Source organism: Leptonotus elevatus, chromosome 21 (genome assembly GCF_054856555.1).
Source record: "Leptonotus elevatus isolate MCC_2025b chromosome 21, RoL_Lele_1.0, whole genome shotgun sequence".
NCBI classification, from domain to species: Eukaryota; Metazoa; Chordata; class Actinopteri; order Syngnathiformes; family Syngnathidae; genus Leptonotus; species Leptonotus elevatus.
In genome coordinates, this window is record NC_141259.1 from 11,013,482 (window position 1) to 11,034,488 (window position 21,007).

At 42.6% G+C, this 21,007-nt stretch overlaps 2 protein-coding genes across 3 annotated transcripts; one reads left to right on the forward strand and one right to left on the reverse strand.

Annotated features, from left to right (window-relative positions):
• Positions 1–927: 927 nt before the first annotated feature.
• trpc1 (transient receptor potential cation channel, subfamily C, member 1) lies at positions 928–12,306 on the forward strand. Its single transcript, XM_086066206.1, has 13 exons — positions 928–1,390; positions 2,237–2,391; positions 2,629–2,730; positions 2,817–3,019; positions 3,241–3,372; positions 3,620–3,815; positions 4,498–4,834; positions 7,276–7,415; positions 7,802–7,948; positions 10,457–10,641; positions 10,712–10,913; positions 11,010–11,204; positions 11,782–12,306. Exons 1-13 carry the CDS (start codon positions 1,225–1,227, stop codon positions 12,007–12,009), a joined length of 2,388 nt encoding a protein of 795 aa, XP_085922332.1. The 5' UTR covers positions 928–1,224; the 3' UTR covers positions 12,010–12,306.
• On the reverse strand, positions 12,249–20,738 carry pcolce2b (procollagen C-endopeptidase enhancer 2b). Of its 2 annotated transcripts, none has more exons than XR_015092112.1 (9): positions 20,537–20,738; positions 20,343–20,451; positions 18,959–19,214; positions 17,491–17,615; positions 17,204–17,340; positions 16,881–17,048; positions 16,031–16,114; positions 14,518–14,685; positions 12,249–13,263 (listed from the first exon to the last, which is right to left on the reverse strand). XR_015092112.1 is itself a non-coding variant. In XM_086066207.1 (9 exons), the coding sequence occupies exons 1-9, from the start codon at positions 20,614–20,616 to the stop codon at positions 13,133–13,135; spliced, it is 1,254 nt and encodes a 417-aa protein (XP_085922333.1). In that variant the 5' UTR covers positions 20,617–20,738; the 3' UTR covers positions 12,249–13,132. The 2 variants fall into 2 exon arrangements, 1 of the variants encoding a protein (XP_085922333.1); XM_086066207.1 differs by having other exon boundaries at positions 16,885–17,048.
• Between the last annotated feature and the right edge of the window lie 269 nt (positions 20,739–21,007).

A 21,007-nucleotide genomic window follows, 5' to 3' on the forward strand; every position in this document is an offset into this window, starting at 1 on the left:
AAAGTGGTCAGCATGTCTGCCTCACAATTGTGTGAGGTTCTGGATTCGAATCCTGGTTCCCGCTTTCCTCCTTATTAAGAACTCAAATGCACATGATTGAGGTGATGTTATGATTCTTTGACCCCTGCATGCTTCATTCTTTCCACTCATCGTCATCTTCTGCATAGTTGGATGACACTATTATTGTTGTCTTCCATTTTCCATCATGTTAAAGCCTGTTCAGTGGGCCACTTAGTAGTTTTCCACGTATTTTAAGAGGGAGAAAAAAATACACTATATCTCATATGTTATGTTATGTTTTGCTCGTCTGGGTTCAAGTCAACGGATTCCTGAAATATTTGAGGACACTGCCCTCTGCTGCTGGTTACAACTACTGCAATTTATTGTCATCCAGGTTCCCTGAGGTAGGATGATCAATTTAACACAGAAGTAGCCAAACTAAAAATGTGCCAACTAAAATGCACAAATGCTACAGTTGCAGGGCACTTTATTGGACACACCATATATTGTGATGTAATTTGGTATGAATTTACTTTCTTTATATTCAAATGAGATGTGACTTTTTAAGGCTTGAAAATATACCTTAGCAGAAGTAGCATTTATACTACATAATTGTATTTGTGTATTCAAATTTAAATATAATAATAATACAAAAAGAATATTGATTTTAATAAGATAAAGCAATAATTATAACTAGTAAGAGGATCAATGTAAAAATACTAAAAATGTTAAAAAATAACAGATACAAATCCTATTGTAACGATAGTATCATTTATGCTTCAAAATGTAGTTGTATTGCTATTTTACCACATTTGTTAGCTATTAGTATTATTACTACTACTACAATCAATGAAGCAGTATTTCGGTGAGGCGCTGAAAAACTGCAGTGAAAAAGGGGTCTGTTACGTAATCGGCATCTCTCGTCGCGCGCATGCGCAGTAGGAGCCACGTCTCCATCAGATGCAGAAGCAGCATCAGGACCACCGAGCTTCCCCCCACCCGCGATGATGGCGCATGTAAACACGGCGCTCGTCCTGTTGTCTTCCCGGACCCCGGACCGTCGCTTCCTCGCCTCGATCTGACGTCACGGCCGTTTTTTGGGTGCGTGCGTGCGCCACCGAGCTTTGGACTGCCGTTGACATTGTGATGGTCACACCACGACGCGATTGCAACGAAAGGCAGCCCTGAGAGACCCCCTCGGCTCCTCATTAGGGTGGGGGGGATATGCACATCAGTGTTTGGCCCTGCTCGCTCTCCGTCATTATGGCAGCTCTGTACCAGGGCGCCGATGCCTCCTCCCCGGATAAAGTCCTTGCCCTGAAAGACGTCAGGGAGGTGAAGGAGGAGACCACGCTGGACGAGAAGCTCTTCCTATTGGCCTGCGAGAAAGGTCAGTAAACAATCCGTATGCGAATGTGCATGTCTCAAGTGGTTTTTTGTTATGGACAAAAGTATTGAGATACCGACATGCCCCATCATGCAATTGCCCCATCTTGTGTGCTTCCATTGTTTGTTCTGGATGAGTTTGATGTGGAAGAAAGTCCATGAGCAAAGAATGGAACGGGCACCAAATATGGCCGTCGAGTATTTATGTTGTCAAGAGTTATGTAATATTTTTTATTTGCATTCATTTTGCTATTCCCTCCATCCTTAAAATTGGCAAATAACCCCGTTAAACAATTTCACATGTACCAGTTTATTTTAAGTGATTGGTATTTTAAATTCTTAATTTTTTATTACAGAAACACATTCTATAATTTGTTGATTTATTGTATTTCATGAAAAAATATATAAGTACAATAAATCTATATAGTGCGCATTTAAATAAAATGTATTTGATCGTTTTTATTTTACTTTTTCATTCATTGTAATTCTACATAGTATAATACATACAGTACATATATACAAACAAAGTGAATTGTAATCTCATTTATGAATTACCTGACCTATCTGTCCACCCCCCCAAAAAAAAAAATAAACATTTTAAAATTAACTCTCGCGCGCAAAAGCTTGCCCACCCCTTACAGAAGAAGCATAAAAGAACAAAGGCATGTAGACGGGACTGAGACAGGCAGGACACAAAACAGCAACCGTGACCATATAAAGTCTCCAAACATGTCCCAGAAACTGGAGCAGCCCTTTGTGGGAGATGTTACTGTAAACAGGACTTAGCCTCGAGCCGACCCCGCTGCTGGGAGTGCTGGCCTCTGTCTATTGGGCGCTTTTTGGTCACCAGGTGACTACTACATGGTGAAGAAACTGCTGGAGGAGAACCGGCACGGCGAGCTCAACGTCAACAGCGTGGACGTGCTGGGCCGCGACGCCATCACCATCGCCATCGAGAACGAGAATCTCGACATCCTGCAGCTTCTGCTCGAGTATGGCTGCCAGGTAGTAAACACATACTTGCAGGCCTTCCCATCATGCAGTGCTGTTTTATGGATGGTTACTAGAAAATCAAGGAATAGTCTAAAAATAAGTGGCTCTGAGACTGGGGTCCTTTGACTGCCAGGATTCTTTGAGCCGGATAGCTTTGGTCCAATCCTTAAATTCAGACAACGAAATGAGTATTATTTTTTTCTGAATGTTTTGGTTTTTAGCTGTCCGCTGAGCTTTGTTTCCTTGCAGGCTACTGACGCCCTTCTAGTGGCCATAGACTCAGAAGTGGTCGGGGCTGTGGACATCCTCCTTAACCACAGGCCCAGGCGCGCATCCAAGCCCTCCATCGCCGTGAGTCGCCGCAGAACAAGAACCGACAAAACAAAACAAAAACAAAAAGCAGTCCGCTACTGACCACGTTTCCCTCCACCTCGTAGAAACTGATGCAGCGGATCCAGAACCCCGAGTATTCCACAACCATGGACGTGGCTCCCGTCATCCTGGCGGCGCACAGGAACAACTACGAGATCTTGACCATGTTGCTGAAGCAGGACATATCGCTGCCGCGGCCGCACGCCGTCGGCTGCGAGTGTACGCTGTGCAACGCCAAGAACAAGAAGGATAGCTTGCGGCACTCCAGGTGTGCCTGAAGTTATTCTTAAGACCATTAGTAAGAGAACAAATAGAAGAAGCTATGCTAGCAGTTAGCTTATCTAGTAACTAGCTTCTTTATTGACTGTTGTTCAGTTTCATGTCAAAATTGGAGTTCGGTAAACAACACAAGTGTTTTTGTACAGGAGCCACAATTCCTAGCTTTGATAGCTTCAAAGCTAACTTTCCCGCCTCTTCTTTGGAGGTTAGGTTCCGCTTGGACATCTACCGCTGCCTGGCTAGCCCTTCGCTGATCATGCTGACGGAGGAAGACCCCATCCTCAGAGCCTTCGAACTGAGCACGGATCTCAGGGAGCTCGGCCTGGTGGAGGTGGAATTCAGGTGCATGCTGTTCATCTACCGACTCTGAAAAGTACTCAGTTTTGAAGAACACGATACTCGTATTGATAGTTAGCAAGCTTTAGCCAGAAGCTGGTCATTTTTAAAATGATACAAGACACAACGCATTTGCCTTGAATCATTCTTAAAAAGTCAACAAAATTCTTCCGATTCCCTGGATTTGTTGTCGCCACCGTTAATACTCTCTAATTCTCGTTCCTCCATATCACTGCCGTCCCTGTTTGCGCAGGAATGACTACGAAGAGCTGGCCAAGCAATGCAAGATGTTCGCCAAGGACCTTCTGGCTCAGGCTCGTAACTCCAGAGAGTTAGAGGTCATCCTCAACCACACGTCCAACGAGGATCCCGTGGACAAGCGGGGACTCCTGGAGGAGCGGATGAACCTCAGCCGCCTCAAACTGGCCATCAAGTATAACCAGAAAGAGGTCAGTTAGGTTAGGTTCACAGAAGGCTTTAAATTGTACATTGGTGTGACTGTGATTGTGAATGTTTGACTATATTTGTCGTGTGACTTACTGGCAGTCAGCGGCAATATAGTAGTGTAGAAAATGGTTCTGATGCATGGATGATTTAGATGTCCCGGTGACTGACTGGTGACCAGTCCAGGGTGTATTCCGCCAATGGCCTCATCTTGGAAATTTACAACAAATAAGCGGTTGGGAAAACCTGTCTTTGTGGCACTTATCGAGCAAGCCATGGAGGCATTTAAAGCCCTGAGTCAGCAGTAATTTTCTTATGAGCTCATGTAGGTCTGCTAATTTTAGCCATGTTGTGAATCAGAGGGACGGGAAATAGGATTTTGACCTTGGTATAATGTGTCTGCAGCTATATTTTGTCTGCCCCAGTGGCCACATCTGCTTCCAATCCCTTTCGATCTTACATCAGTTTTTGTAAAGTTCTGTTTGTAAGCCACTACTTTTTTAACCTGGGACTCAAACAAAGATGCAGGTTATTTCCTGATTTTCCCAACGCCAAGCTTGTCACGTTCTTGTCTATTCTGTTTCTGTTGCTAGCTAATCGCGGGGCACATATAAACAAAAACAAAAAACGACACCCAATGTTTATTTTCTACTCCCCGTTACCGCATTACTCGCATGTGTTTTTCAGTTCGTGTCTCAGTCCAACTGTCAGCAGTTCCTCAACACGGTGTGGTTCGGCGAGACGGCCAGCTACCGGCGCAAGCACACCTGCCTGAAGATCGCCACCGTGATGAGCGTGGCCGTGCTGTGGCCGCTGCTGTCTGTCTGTTACCTGCTGGTGCCACGTTCCCGCGTGGGTCAGATCATCCACACGCCCTTTGTCAAGTTCATCATCCACAGCGCCTCCTACTTCACCTTCTTGCTGCTGCTCAACCTCTACTCGCTGGTCTACAATGAGGGCAAGAAGAACACAATGGGCCCCGCGCTGGAGATGGTAGACTACCTGCTGATTCTCTGGATCATAGGTGGGATCCGAACGTTGTGTTTTCTAGTCTGGTCTTTGCTAAGGACGTTTTGGGCTGTCTCTGTCTTGTCTGGGAATAGATTCTATTCTAAATTGGATTTTGACATACTTCAAGGGAGTCTAGAACCAAATTGCGATGACAGCTGATTTGTTTATGAATATGATGACTGTGAATGGATCTAACCACCACAGTCGTTCAGTTAGGTTACTATGTAGATGAGCCTTAACTTGCTCTCAGACTTGACTCAACCTGCCTTGGTCTTAGCCTTCATTTGGTAGCAACCCCTCAAAGTCTCGGTCGTGTGTTGGTAATGACGCCTCAAAGTCTTCGCCTTGACTTGGTGTCGATACCTCAAAGTGTTAGGCTTGACTTAGTATCAACACCTTAAACTCTTTGTCCTGACTCAGTTTTAACTTCCCATCAGTCTTAGTCTTGACTTGGTATCTAGTGTTGGTCTTGACTTGTTGACGTGGTTTTTGTGCCTTCAAGTCTGAATTTTGAATTGTTATCAACCCTTCAAATCTTGATTTCAACTTAGTGTCAGGACCTTGAAATGTCACCTTGCCTTGGTTCAGTCCCTCAAATTATTTATCTTGACTTGATCTCAACTCCTCAAAATCTTGGCCTCAACCCCTAAAAGTCATAGTCTAGTCTTGATTTATCAAAGGCTCAATCTCAACCAGGTCTCAACCACCCTTAAAAATTAATTTGTTCTCTACTACTACAACATCTTGGTTTTGACTTGGCTTCAACCTCTCTCGGTCTTATTCTGAACTCAGTATCAACCCCTCAAAGCCTTGTTTTTGAATTGGTGACGGCGCCTCGAGTCTTGGTCTTGACATGGTCTCAGCTCCTTAAAACAGGGATGGCAAACTGCAGTCCTCAAGGGCCAGAGTCCTGCAGGTTTTAGAGGTTTCCCTACTCGAACTGCAGCTGATTCCAATGCACAGAATTATTATCAGGCTTATGCAGAGCTTGCTGATGAGCTGATCATGAATCAGCTGTGTTGAAGAAGGGAAATATCCAAGACCTGCAAGACTCCAGCCCTCGAGGACCGGATCTCGCCATCCCTGCCTTAAAGACTCAAACCTTGATGTCTCGATTTGGTGTCAGAGCTTCAAAGTCTTGGTCTTGACTTGTTCACGGTTTCTGTGGTCTTGAATCCGACGCTAGCCTGTCCATCTCATGCTAATGCACTCCAGTCGTATGTCCAGGTTCCTTCAACTGTATAACCTTTTCTGAAAAGGGAATGAGGCCAATCATATTTTTTAAATTGAAATTCTAACATTGCCTAGTGGGGTGTAAATGAGACATTTGTGTTATGGGTCTGGCGTAGATCCAGCAGGCCTACCCTGTATGCGTAATCCTATCAGACGTGTACACAACAAAAAGCCATCTTGATGCTAAGAGCCTGCTTTCGCCAAATCGACATCCGCTCTCGACCGGTCGGGCGTTGACACGTGCTCAAGCTCACGTGAGGATGCTGAGACACTGTGTCCGGTGCCAAGAAACCATTAGCGCCGTGGTTGAGTCGCTGGAACGGCTCTCTGCCTCCTCGGCGGTGATAGTTTGACTCATGCTTGCAGTACCCTGCAGCAGTCAGGCGGCAGCTCATTGGTTGACGAGTCGTAACTCATTGCAGTAACAAACCCTGATAGCTTTTCCAATGTCGGCTATTAGGTGTGTGTTTTGTCATACGAAGGAATTACACTCGGGGAGGGCAAACCTTTGGGTCCTCGAAAATAGGGTTTAAAAAAGAATGAAAAATAAATGTGTTGTAAAGTTGTTTATTTCAACAATGATAAATTCATTTATGTGTACGAAAACACGTGATAAGTGTGTGAACTGGTGCTAAAGGTTAATTCATGTGTCCTATACAGTATGCACTGATGGACTTCCAATTGGTCTTATTCCTCACACTACTTTTAACCCCCGTTGCTCTCTGCATTTGCTTCCCCCCGCACCCCCCCCCCCCCGAGTCACATGCTACAGGCCTTAATGGCCTTAAATCGGATGGAGCACGCATGTGCATTCGTGTGTCAGTGAGCCCACTATGGGTGTGTGCACTTCCACTTTCCTTCCGTCTTAAAAATCCCCGCCTCCCTCTAATAACAGACAAAACAAATAAAGCTTTGGTTCTTTAACTTATTGGCAGCAGAAAGAGGAGGCGGGGGGCTGGTGGAGTGATTTCGGAGTGCGAACAGCAATAGACCAACCAGCAGGAAAAATCTCCGTGTTACTTCTTATATGCTGCTAGGCAAATACTTCCAAATATGGGCACGCTTGCACCAGCATGCTATCACCGTCCTTGCACAAAAATCCGTAATAAAGAGAGATCAAAAATAAAGAATGTGAGTTTGACAATATGTCCCCTGTGATTGGCTGGTCAAGTGATCAACTAGTCAAGGTACCCTCACCCCAAAATTTCCTGTATCCTGCAGGAATGGTGTGGTCGGACGTGAAGCGGCTGTGGTACGAGGGGCTGGAAGACTTCTTGGACGAATCGAGGAACCAGCTGAGCTTTGTGATGAATTCTCTTTACCTGGCTACCTTTGCCCTCAAGATAGTCGCTAACAGCAAGGTATACACACACAGGAGAGATGCATTTGGTTCATAATTTAAAATGGTTCCCATGTGTTATAATGAAGTAAAAATGAGTTTTGCTATTGTAGAGGCTAGAAGGGCTGCCTCTCATCATCTCGCCAGCTAGTGTATGCGTAACAGAGGCTGGATTTTGCCATTGAGTGTTGGCATGTCCACTCGACTGACATTTGAAAATAATAATTTTCCATAATATGTCCCTTTCATCTTGATTATCTGAATTAATCCTCAGAAAGTTGCAAGCATTTTTTCTTTTAATCGTTTTGGATGGAGTTTGAATGAGGGTGCATTCAGAGTTTAAGAGCTTTGATTGCACCCTTGAAAAAAACTGGAGAAACATTTTATAATGTTTTCCTTCCTCCGCAGTTCAGGAATGTGGAAACCGAGAGGAAAGACTGGGACGCTTTCCATCCCATCCTGGTGGCTGAGGGCCTGTTCGCCTTTGCCAACGTCCTCAGCTATCTGCGGCTCTTCTTCATGTACACCACCAGCTCCATCCTGGGGCCGCTGCAGGTAGGAGAGTCACGTTGCTTATTCTCAAAGAGGCGATGGTGCGTGGGATGCAGTCATACATGCGCGAAGCACATCTGTGAAAGAACAACTCTGGGAGGAAAAATAAGTGTTATGTCATCATTATAAAATGCCTGAAATGTCTAAAATCTGAAAATGCGCTTTTTGACGCCCACGTCGATGCAAGTGAACACTACAAACAACGCCAGCAGCAGAGAAAAAAAATGAAATAACGATAGACGGTAAAATTATATTTTTTAGCATCTTCATGAATTAGAGCTCGCACTTTCTCGGGTATTCAGTCAAGTCAGCCCGCCATGTTTGTGGTCATCTTATAAAACTGCCAGAGCCAGACAATGACTAATTAGCGCCCTCCAACTTTCTGTTGTTCCACTCACTTTGCCGTCATCCCCCTGTTCAGTCCCTGTGGCATCACTGTCTGTCTGGGCCAAATGGAAAAATGATTAACGTCGGGAGCGCACAAGGCGGATGCACAAGCGTTTCCACGTGTGAGTCACTCTGCGCTATGAAGGTTTTCTCTCATTTTGTCTTTCCAAGCATCATGTGACTAATATCACCTACGGAGGTTGAAAAGAGTGATTTTAGTTGTATGTATATATATATTGTATTAGTGTGGTCTCTGTATCCACATCCGAAAACGACACGATTAGCACGTTTCTGTAGAAGAAAGATGAGTTCAGTATTGTAATTATTTATATATATATATATATATATATATATATATATATATATATATATATATATATATACCCATTTCCTTTCAAATTAGTTGTTAAAAAGTTTTTTTCAATGTGCCTGGCATTGAAACGGTTTGCAAACCGCTACATCATAGGATCTTTAAAAATAGAGTTGGTGGACTATGTTTAAACAGGAGTTACAGTGGGTACCGAGGTCCCGACCCACAACATTCCTCTTGTGTTTGTACAGTTTTTACGTCGGGCCACCCGCCAAGGCCGGGCGAGCCGCCACAGCTTCCAAATAAGACGCATCCAAAGTGGTGAAATGCGCTGAACAGTGACAAGGGATCGGATGGCCCTCATAGACAAGCTTCTTGTCTAACGGGCTCAGCAAACAGTGCGGTGATATGTTCACCTTGAGATGAAGGAGCAGTGGTCTTGGCTCACACTGGAAAGCGTTGGTGTCGGGTTATTTTGCGGTTTGGAAGCATGTTTTCGGACCTTCCTGGAGCATCTGTCAGCCCTCACAAACCCCTCCCCCCCAAGGTCTCTGTCATCTTTCCCTTTTAGTTTTTTTTTTTTTATGTTCCCTATAGGTACGGAGATGGCTCCTTTTCTCAGCCAACTAAGATTTATCAACCAAATTGATAATTGATGATGAGTTATAAATGATTCTTGGGAAAATGGTCCTCCGAACATAAAATCGTTGATGATTCAAGGTAATCTAAGCCTCCAGGAACATAAGATCTTCTTATATGTGGAATTAGATTCTTAGTATGTCATATAGTATAATCATCCTTGGGAAAATGGTCCGACAAACAAAAGATAATGGCTATTTGCTCCTGGGGTCCAAGGATAATCATCCTTCACCTCAGTAACACAGACCCCTATAAAAAGGGTGAAATGAATGTTCCTAGGAAGGTTAGGGCCACAAGATCAATTACTCCAGGCAACCCTTCAAATGTTTTTTGTGTCCTCCAGAAACAAGGGCCCTAAAACCATATGAAGAAGGTATGAGGGATGATTCCGTTAAGAATAAGACCCCAGGATCATAGGAACATCTTGGAACCTGAAGGAAAAATTAAGCTGGAAATAACGCACTTGGTACATCGTAAAGGATAATTATCCTTGCGGTCCCTGGCCCTAAAAATCCGGGCGAAAGAAATGTTAGGGCCACAGGATCATGTGCTCCAAGCAATCCTTGGTATCGTTTTGAAGGGTTAGTAGCTACAGCCATAAGAACCACATGAAGGTGACAGATGGCGTTAGACCCCAGGAACATGGGGCCTACTGAAGAAAAATGGCATCAAGAATTTTGAGACCTATGGTACATTGTGAAGGATCATCATTCTTGGAAACAGGAATGTTCCTAGAAAAACAAGACCACATGGTCATGTGATCCAGGGAAATAGAGTTTGTTGTCCTTAGAGAACATATAAGGGATTATTCAGGGTACATCGGACCTTCACGGACCCCAACGGAAACATAGACCTTTGATACACAAAACAGTGGTACATATTCCAAGGGAAATTGTGACCGACCAGGCACCCGGGGAAAAGAGGACGTATGATCTTGACAAGTCCATGGAATAAAGACCCTCACAACCATGAAAAACATATGGGCAATGATTCGGGGTGACGTATCGTAAAACCCCAAGAACACGTGGAATAAAGCAAATTAGAACTATAAGACTCCTGTAAACGTAAACCATAAATAATAAGAACATGGGCTCTGGGGGTTGTTAACCCTTGGCATCCGTCACATAAACATCCTGTCTGGCTCTTTATTGACATTCAAAACCATTTCTCACCAGATCTCCATGGGTCAGATGCTGCAGGAGTTCGGCAAGTTCCTGGGCCTTTTCCTGCTCGTCTTGTTCTCCTTCACCATCGGACTCACCCAGCTCTACGGGAAGGACCAGAAAGACCCGGACAAGAGTCCACCCAGCGACTGCCAAGGCATTTTCTGCCAGCAGCAGAGCAACGATGCGTTCCACACGTACGTCTGGGCTTCCCTCAGTGCGAATGTCTTGCTTGAGAGATGATTTATTGTTGCTCTCTGCTCGCAGGTTTATGGGCACCTGCTACGCCCTCTTCTGGTACATTTTCTCGCTGGCTCACGTGGCGCTCTTCGTCACCCGCATCAGTTACACGGAGGAACTGCGCTCCTTTGTGGGCGCGCTGATTATAGGCACCTACAACATCGTGGTGGTCATTGTGCTAACCAAGCTGCTGGTGGCCATGCTCCATAAAAGCTTCCGACAAATCGCTGTGAGTGTTCCGCGTCAATCACGTTACGGTTTCCAATCAGGATGTCAAGAGTTTGGATTTCAAACCATGATCTTTCTTTATATGATCGTTTCATAGAATCACGAAGATAAGGAGTGGAAGTTTGCCCGGGCCAAACTGTGGCTAAGCTACTTCGACGACAAGTGCACGATGCCACCCCCGTTCAATATCCTGCCCTCGCCCAAGACCGTCTGCTACTTGATCACCAGTATGAGCAAGTGGATCTGCTCGCACACCTCCAAAGGGCGGGTCAAGCGGCAGAACAGCCTGAAGGTAGAACAATCGCTCATGTCGAGTCAAAACAGAACAAACGGCAGCTAACTTGGAAGTCTACATCTTGACTTTGCGCTCTTTCTTGTCAAACAAAACAAGCAGTAATAACATAATTAAATATAAGGTAAAGAATAAAGAAACATTGAGGAGGCAGTATTATATATTCATAAAAATATAAATGAAGAAGACGGTCACAACTGCTCTGCAAGCTAGCTAGCTAACTACAAGCGAGCAGACTTTTGTCAGTTGATGACGTACAGAATGTGTAATTCTATTTGTTTGATGCTAATTTTGAACAGTAAACTTCAACTAGTGGCAATAAAACGTTTTAAAGAATTAGCTACCAAACTGCTATTTGTTGTAAAAGTGGTCACTTTAAGCTACTGCCACATTTTATAGGGCAGCTAGCCAGTTGGCATGCTAATGTGGCAGCCTGATTCTTGGTTTCTAGCAAATGGTAGTGTGTTAACTTAATGATTCAAGTCAGTAACCTATTAGGATTCCAAACCGTGCTTTTGAGGAAAATGCGTCACGAGCAAGTTCAAACAAAGCAATCACATACTATTCTCCCGCGCAGGAATGGAAGAACTTAAAACAAAAACGTGATGAGAACTACCAGAAGATCATGTGCTGCCTGGTGCATCGCTACCTGACGTCCACGCGGCAGAAGATGCAGAGCACGGACCAGGCCACCGTGGAGAACCTCAACGACCTGCGCCAGGACCTATCCAAGTTCCGCAACGAGATGCGGGACCTGCTCGGTTTCCGTACCTCCAAATACGCCATGTTCTACCCCAGGAGCTAGATGCCTTTTACCCTTTCCTCTTGAATCCATTTCCTGCTACTCGTTTATTCTATAAGAGGAAAACACAAACTGACTGACTGAAGCCAACTAGAAACAATAACCACGTAGTCTCACGTTTTTTTGTAAAGACAGAAAGCCATTGTTTTGGACAGATCTGTGAATAAATATTTATGCAAACATTTCGCTGCATGGCGCAATGTTTTCGTTCCCCTCCAAAAAATAGATCTATTTTGAAGTCGAACTATTATAGGACTTTTATTAGGGAGCATGACAATAATAAAATATAAATAATATTCACAGATTTTCTTTGTCCTCTTTTAGCACTCACGAAAAGCAACACAGTAAGGGCAACAGTCATTGAGTAAAATACAGTTTATACAAAATGTTTTAAATATTGCAGAGTTTTCAAAAATATATATATTAATTTGGGCTTTGAAATGTTTAGCATCCTTCACAGACCCTTAAGGTACAGAGTATTGGGGCCACCCTGAAAAGAAATAATTACACTACGAGATTTAGACTTGAATAAAAAATAAAAAAAGATTTTTAACCTCAGAAAATTATTACTTTAATCTTTAAAATGTAATTCTTTCTGACTTTATTCTTGGAAGAAGGAATTACTGTGATTTTTAAAAACATTCAACTTTTTTTTCTTCTAGAAAATAGAATTAGATCATGACTTTAAAGTAATGTAGTGTCATTTTTTTAAATTTTTACTTTTCGATGTGGCCCATTACTCTTTCGTACTCCACACAAGAATGACAAATTATTGTCGTGAAGAATCGTGCTTAATTTATTAAAATTAAATATAAATTACCTAATTTTTTTTCATTAAAATACTTGAATAATATTGGACCCGGTACAAAAATAATTCATTTAATTAAAATTTCATTTAATTAAATAATATTTTTTAATAGTTAAACATCAGGAAAAAAAATACTTATATATAATACTTATTTTTTATTTTTTTATTCTACGTACTATTGTCAATGTCAGCCATTAGGCTGCATGTACTGTATTATTTTAGGTGATATATTATCCTCAAGTATAATGCATATTGAATGAATCCTAATCTAAACGATGTTTTGCTCAGGTCGCTGTCGTTTTACGCGGCTGCGCCCCTTCAGCATCGCTTGTTCTTCAGTACGCTGAGCGCCTTCTGGTTCTTGGTCTTGAAAGCCATCACGAAGTGGTGGGGGCCCACCTTGCCGCGGCCCTCCTCGTCCACGTGGCCCATGAAGATGTAGTTCAAGCCTGGTGAGGTCACACACAGAGAGCCTGAATGCGGCGGCGGAACGACGGAGACATTCAGGGGGGGAGGGGGTGGGGGAGGCCATGCGTGAGAATCTGATCCACTTCCACACAGGTACTGCATTTTCGCTACTGATGAAAATTTCACGATAATCGGCTTTCAGGATGAACCTAAAATGCGTTATAATATTTACAGGTCAACTTCATTTCTTTAACTGTTTGGTTATCCAATGTCCTTTTTGCAAAATGGGCTATTCTCATGGAGCTCAATTTATTTATTTTATTTTTTTAAGAGATATGTTCCTAAATATATTATATATGTTTGAAGGATGAAACTGCTTTAGCCTGAAAATGCATCTTCCCTTCAAATAATCCACAAACAAACAATTTAGAGCGCCTCGTCAAAAGTCAAATTGAATTCACCTGTAAAGGTTAATGCATTTTGAGTTCATCCTGAATGACCCCTAACCTTTTGGGTTTAGTGTACATAAAATCCACGGACAAATGTATCGTCTATTTGACTGTTTAGACTTCGAGTTGTGCCGCTTACCTCGCTTCTTAGTGGAAACGTCCTACGGCCTCAGTGTGCTAACTCAGCAGAGAAGGCAAACTCAAAAGCCATCGCTTCTTAATAAACAGTCAACCAGGAGACTCCATTTTCTTTGACAGTGGAATCTCGAAATACTGTCGCCCCCGCAAATACTACTAGCAAAGTCATCAAAGTATCTGGGGAAAAAATGCTTACAATTGCCTATATTAATAGTTTAAAGTACTATCAATAATTTTAGCTTAAAATATACTTTCTTTCTGGAATATAAAGCTCTATTCTCTTCACATTAATAGCTATAGCCGCTTTAGCTTCTGATAAGCGGCACTGATTTTGTAGCTTGATAAAGTTGTCAACAAACTAGCGGAGATTCTTGGTGATGTATAAATGTCAACTGCTGCCTTCTTGAGTGAAAATAAAACTAAAACTAAACATAATGTCTCTATTTAGCAGAGGTGGCAAATCCAGGTCCAGAAAGTAAACACCCTGCAACTATTTGGTTTTAGCCCCAGGTGCTAGCTAGCTAGCTCCCATGGTGCTCATTTACCTGCTAGTGAGATAGCTAGCTAGCTAAAGCCGAAACAGTGGCAGGGTTTTTACTTTCTGGACCTGGTTTTGCCACCTCTGCTATTTAGAGGTTCCACTGTATAAGACATTTTCCAAAAGTACGCAAGGTCAAGCTAACGTTGCTAACAGATAGCGGCACTCACCTCTCCTGACGAACGGGCACTTCTTACACAGGATGACCATCTTGGTGCTCATGGTCTTCCCCGCCTGCTGGATGGCCAGGTTGCCTTCTTTGTACACGTTAATGATGGACACGGTGGCGTGTACGCTCCCGCCGCGCGTCACCGCCGAGATGACCGTGCCAGTGATCACTGTTACGCACACCCAAAGAAAAAAAAGAAAAAAAGACAAATATTTTTGTCACGTTTAACAAAGCATTGTGTAGCCCGCTGAAAGTAAATTAATATAATTTGATAAATAGTGCTTTGCTTGAAAACGACTCATCTTCCTTTTAGCCTAGCTTCCGAGAAACGTGCCCAGGGGGTGGTATTATGTAAATGAGCCCGATTGTAACATCACACTGGCTCACTCAAAAGCACATTTTAGGAAATGGGCACCTCATAAAAAGATTGACTTGTTTAGTTAATTTCACACTTGATGTGCGGGCAGGTACTACAGAGGGCCAACTATTCGGATACTTAAAAAGTACATTTTCCATAATTATGCCCCCTTTAATATTTTTGTTTTCGTCCCGACCCCGAAGGTGTCCGCCACATTCCACACGAGCACACGCGCGATGCCAGTCCTCCTCCTCTTTCCTCTTTTTAGGAATGCCAAGCAAATCAAGTCATGTGGTAAACATCCCACAGAGGTAAACACCACATGGTGAATACATGTTATTTATCAAGGCTTAACGCCACACTGTGTCCGTACTGTACGCGCGCCTCACTTTCCTCTCAAGGACGCCTTTGAGGCGCCCTTTCAAGAGGGATATGTTTTCATAAATAGAATCATTCTGTTGAAAAGAATGTCGAATGATCATGAGGTGTTTATAGCTGTTATTGTTGATCTTTTGTTTTTGGGCAGGGGAACTATAATTGTGTCAACTTTTGAAAAAAATCAATACAATAAACTGTAACCATTAGAACCTAAGGTTTAAAAATTTTTTTTAATTAAATTAAATTTTTTTCGTATTTTCTATTATAAAGGTGAAAAAATAATTGTATCAATATATAATTTTTATATATTATAATAAAATAAATAAATACATAAAATAAATTATATATATTGTTACGGCACTATAACATTCAATACATGATTATTATTTATATGGAAATTATTGCATAAATGCATAGGTTTAGTACATGCAAAAAAATTCTAATGTATACAAAGAAATATGCCAAATTATATTATAATGGACCAATACAATGCAAAAATAATGATAATTAAAAAAAAAACTCTAATAGTTAAAAGAGGTCAAATGTAAAATTGTGTTGTATTGTTATGCTTCTTTCGTTTATTTATGTTGTTTAATTATTTAATTTGACTTTTTCTTCTTGGTTGATCAACTTAATTTGGGGGGAAATAATAAATTCATGTATATTAGAAATGTTTTTTTAATGAAGGAATCATAAATATAAGGAAATGTGCGGAAAAACATATCATGATACAGTAATAAGAAATATAAATAATAATAATAATTGCTGACAGCCTCACCGAAGTTGCTGGAGCAGAAGTTGCTCTCGAGCGTGCCTCGTCGTTTGCACTTCTGCCGGCACAAGGCCACGGAGTACTTGAGTGCTGCAAACAAACAAACAATGAATACATTGTAATTTGGCCAATTATTTTGTGAAATATATCAATCTGTTATCAATCTCGCCACACTTCACGCCACCCAATCAGGCCCGTTAAGGCACAAAGATACGACAATATGTACAGTAGGTTTCCATTTCATTAACAATATCTTTAAAAAGTGTGTTTTACTAAGTTTATATGTGTTTAGCGCAAGTGGAAAGTGTTCAAATCAGTTTTTTTTTTAAATGTCTTTTACTGTCAAATCTGCTGGCTAGCTACCTAGCTAATAAGTAGGTAGCTGCCTAGTTACCAGTAACTTGCACTTTAGCTTTAGGTAGCTAGCTGAAAGCTAGCTACCTAGTTAGAAGTTAATGAGGTTGTTAAGTAGATAAATAAATTAAAATAACGTTATAGTTGATTTAAATCACAGATTTTCATCTCGCTAGTGGCTACTATGAACAGGGGGTTTACTGCACATTGTAACTTGTTCAGTAAGTGGAAACACATTTAATTCACTATAGTGAAATGTTGCTTCTTAGAATTCATTAAAAGCCGTGTTTTTACTTTCCATCGTGGAAAACACAATAATTGAGAACACTGTTTAAATGTCCTTCTTGATGTCGTGGAAAAAGATTAGCCAACCGCAATGACCTAATTGCAAAAATAACAAGGTTATGCCAGCAAAGGGGGAAAATAAGCGTGGGTGGGTTTTTTTTTTTCCGCCGACTCGCGTGCAGCATTGTTGTCATAGATGTAAGATGAATGTTGCTACCTACGTATGGGCCTGGTGGTGGTCGGCTGCGTGGTGGTGGGCGGCGGCGTTGTGGTGACGGAGAACGTCTTGGAGCGGAACTTGTAGTGCCCGATGAAGCCGTCCGCCGTCAGGCTGAGGTCGGATAGAAACTGGATGAGGAGCTGGTTCCCCTCCGAGAACACGGGCCTGCAGAGGATGACGAGAGTTCCGGTTAGATGGCAAGAGTTGACACTGGATGATGATGATGATGATGAAGATGATGATGATGAGACGGGTTGCGGTGAGATCTGATGAGACGTCAAGTCAAATGCGACCAAGATGAAAAAAGACGTGAGACCTACGCAGGGGGGCTGTCCCCGCAGTACTTCCCGATCCTCCTGGCGTCGTTGATCTCGCCGCCGTTGAAAATGGAGACGTGGTCGTAGCGGCAGTAGTTATCTCGCTCCACGTCGAACTTCTCGAACTTGACTTCAATGATCTATAGAAGACGAGAGAGAGTCTTTAATCAAGCAGCTGCTTCAAACGAGATGATTGAAGGCGACCGGCGCCATTTGCGGGATGACGCAACTGTCTCGCGTTGCGAGTCCAGCCTTGTGCGCACAAAATTATTTTGCTAAGAAGTCTTTACCTGGTTCATTGGTGCCACGATGTGCCAGGAGCAGGTGACCCCGGCTGGGTAGTCCCTATCGGGCCAGTTGGGAGTTTTGAACGTTCCAGAAGGTTTGTTCAGTCTTCCCCCACAGTACCGATCCCCTGTTGAGTCGATAGCAATGGTGGTCATGGTGACTATGTCAAATTTTTGTTCACTGACCAAAGACCAACACTGTTTGCTACAAAAAACAAAAGTTCTGCTATGGTGTTTTTGAAATAGTAAAGAGAAACCAATCTCAATCTGGCAAGGCAGCGCCTGCATTCTCGCCGACCACAGTAATACTGAGCTGGTCTCGACCAGTCTTGGTCAAAAATCCCAAAGCCTGAGACCGAGGCTAGACCGAGCGACTAAAAATGCCTTTGATTCCAAAGACGAAACCGTGACCCTTAAAGACCTTATGACCAAGACTGATCTCGAGAACTACACCACGAGTCGTCATGCCCTAAACAAGGCACTCACGTGGATCCTAAGGGAACATTTACACCGGGGGTTCTTAAAACGTTTGGGTCCAGCAACCCCTCTATAAGAGACATGGCAGGTTTGTGTGATGATACGTTACAATCATATAAACGTTGAATTGGCCCAAAGCTAAGGTAGGGAAGAGTTAATGATTTAGTACGTTTGTTAAATTGATCCGCTTATCTCCGTATGGACATTATGCACTTTTTAAAAAAAAAAAAATGGTACGGCATTTTAACATGATGAAAACTTTAAGATTACGTTTAGACTCGGAGCAATCCTTACATTTCTAGACCCTACAAAATTTCAGTGATCAGGTTTTGCATTGATATGATATTTCCATTGACGGATCCGTAATGACTCTGCATAGTCCATGGGTGTAAATGTGAGAGTTATATCGATCCTGTGATTGGCTGGTGACCAGTCCAGGATGTAATCTTGTCTCTCAGCCAAGGCCAGCTCAGACAACATGTCACTTCAGCATACTTCCTTGACACCAATGGCTGTGCTAGTTTCCTCTTTTTTTTTTAGACAGTGGCAAAACGCAACAAATTTTGTATATCATGGGCAAGTAGCATCACTGACTAACTACTGAAACTTAGGATGAGAAATATAACCTACCGTCGTCTCGCAAACGCTACAAACTGATTTAGAACGCCAGTTAGCCAAGTCATAATTGAGCCCTGCGATGGTGTTTTGTAGTACGGCAACGACCTCTCGGCAACTAACCACCGTCAAGAGCCAGGCCAGCTGTCTGTCTTACAGTTGCTCTGGTACGAGGAACCGGCTATTAAAATTCCTCTTGGATAGCAGACCAGACTTTGCTACCCTGCAGAGAGGAAAAGGCTGTCTGACCATGTGTTGTCCTCTGCGGGGGGGGGGGGGGGGGGGGGGGGGGCTCCGCGTAAACGCCAGAGAAATTTCATATCCTGAAGTGTAATCGTATCGTGACTTTTGGGCCCAAAAAAAAAAAAAAACAGCCTACCTCTTTCGTGCGGCTGCGCGGCAGAGAAAACGGACAGGAAGCCGCTGCCGGCCGTGTTGGCGTCCGACACCATCTGCAGCGTCATCTTGTTGCTCGTGGAGACCAGCGCCCCCGGTTTGAACGTGCCGCAGAAGCGGCCGAGTCGCTGCCGGTTGACGTGACCGCTGTACACATCCACGTAGTCGTAGCGACATAAGCTGTCGTTCTCCAAGTCGAGGAAGCGGAACGACAGGACAACCACTTTGCCTTCGGGGACCTGCGGGGGGGGGGGGGGGGGGGGTTGTGGATACGTGACGATTGTTATATAGTTGGCCCTCGGTTTTACTACGGTCCTGATATTTGGAGGTTGCCAACGGCGTGAAATGGATATGTGGTCCGGCGGCGCAAGATCCAGTTCCAAACATCATTCCGCAGTTTTCTATTTATGAGGTTACTATTGCTTAACGTAGGAAGTGAGTGCGACAGACTACGGCGTTTAGGTTATGTTGTCGTTATATTTAAAATACCGTCATCTTAAATTATTATTACAGCATTTATGCTTTTATATTGTTGCTATCTGATGATAAAGGGTAGCTTCAATTTTTTATTTATTTTTTAAACATTTGTAACATAATTTGTGCATAAAAATGCAATTATGCAAATATGTGACTATATGGATTATGGACCACATATATATTTATATTTAATTATCAAAGTATAAAAAATATGAATACATTGTGATCATCCCTAATAACAGGAATTGTTTGAATTATACACTACTAAAAAATAAAAATATTTTATAAATATAATATACAGTAAATTCAATAAATTAGATATACATTCACAAAGTTCATTTCAGTACTCAATAGGTTGATTAAATACAAAAGAAAATACATTCCAGAAGGCCAATTTCTGGCCAATTACTACATTAAAAATAATTGTGATTGTTTGTCATATAAAATTATAATATCTTAGGATAATGATTTTTTTCTCAGGCTTCATGTTGCTGTAATTGTAATTTATACATAACAAGTCATGTGTAGAGCATCTACTGTATATAATGAGTGTTACTTTTTTTTAAATTGAACTATTGAAATAAATTAAGATGCTGTTCTAATTGATTGTATATGAATAGTATATGAATTTTTATATTTCATATTATTTCGACGGCAACATTTTAAACCCATTATCCATTAAATCTTTTTTTTTTTTTTTTTTTTTTTACTTTTCAGTACTTTCTGCTTTTATGATAAGAAATCACATGCTATAAAAGTATTACCCATTATATGAGCCTCGCTTCCATTTGACATGCATATACAGTAGCAGAAGTTTATACAGTACGTGGTGACCCAATTATCCTTTAAATAAAGGAAATCCATCACAGATTCAGCAAACGCTCACTTACTGTGATCCTCCACACGCATTTAGTATTTGGGGGATAAACTCCCGGGTAGCCCTGACTCCCGATGATTCCAGATTGCCCAGTGATGTTACCTCCACATGTAAAAGAGGGTCTAGAAATTTAAGAAGGAAAAAGAATAAATAATATGCTGAAATTCAATAGTAACAGCTTGTAATGCCAGAGTTACTGCAGGTTACCCTCGCTGGGATTGCGCGCTGCAGACTCGCGCGAAGACCGCGAGGCACCACGCGCAAACGACCCCGCACACTCTCCACATTGTCGGCCTGACGTGAGCGGGTTCGCTCGGCCTGCTGCTCCAAAGTAAAGTGCAAGTTCCCCTGCAGCAGCCAGTCTGCAGTCTGGGCCAGATGAATGCGGCGTTTGTTTTAGTGGAGGTGGAGGAGGTGGAGGGGGAGGGAGAAGAGAAGGAGGAAAAGAAGACACTGGGAGGGTATGAGGACACCCCCCCCCCTCCCCTCCCCTCCCCTCCCCTCCCCAGGTTGTACCACATTATCATGTTAATGTTTTACATTTATTATAGAGAACACTGACAGTGTGCACACAGAGATCATAAATGTACATTTTCCATCGCTAAATGTAAAAGTCCGCGTGAGAGCGAGCGCCGCCACTTGGTGGGATTGTGATACTACACACACGTCAGCGCCAAG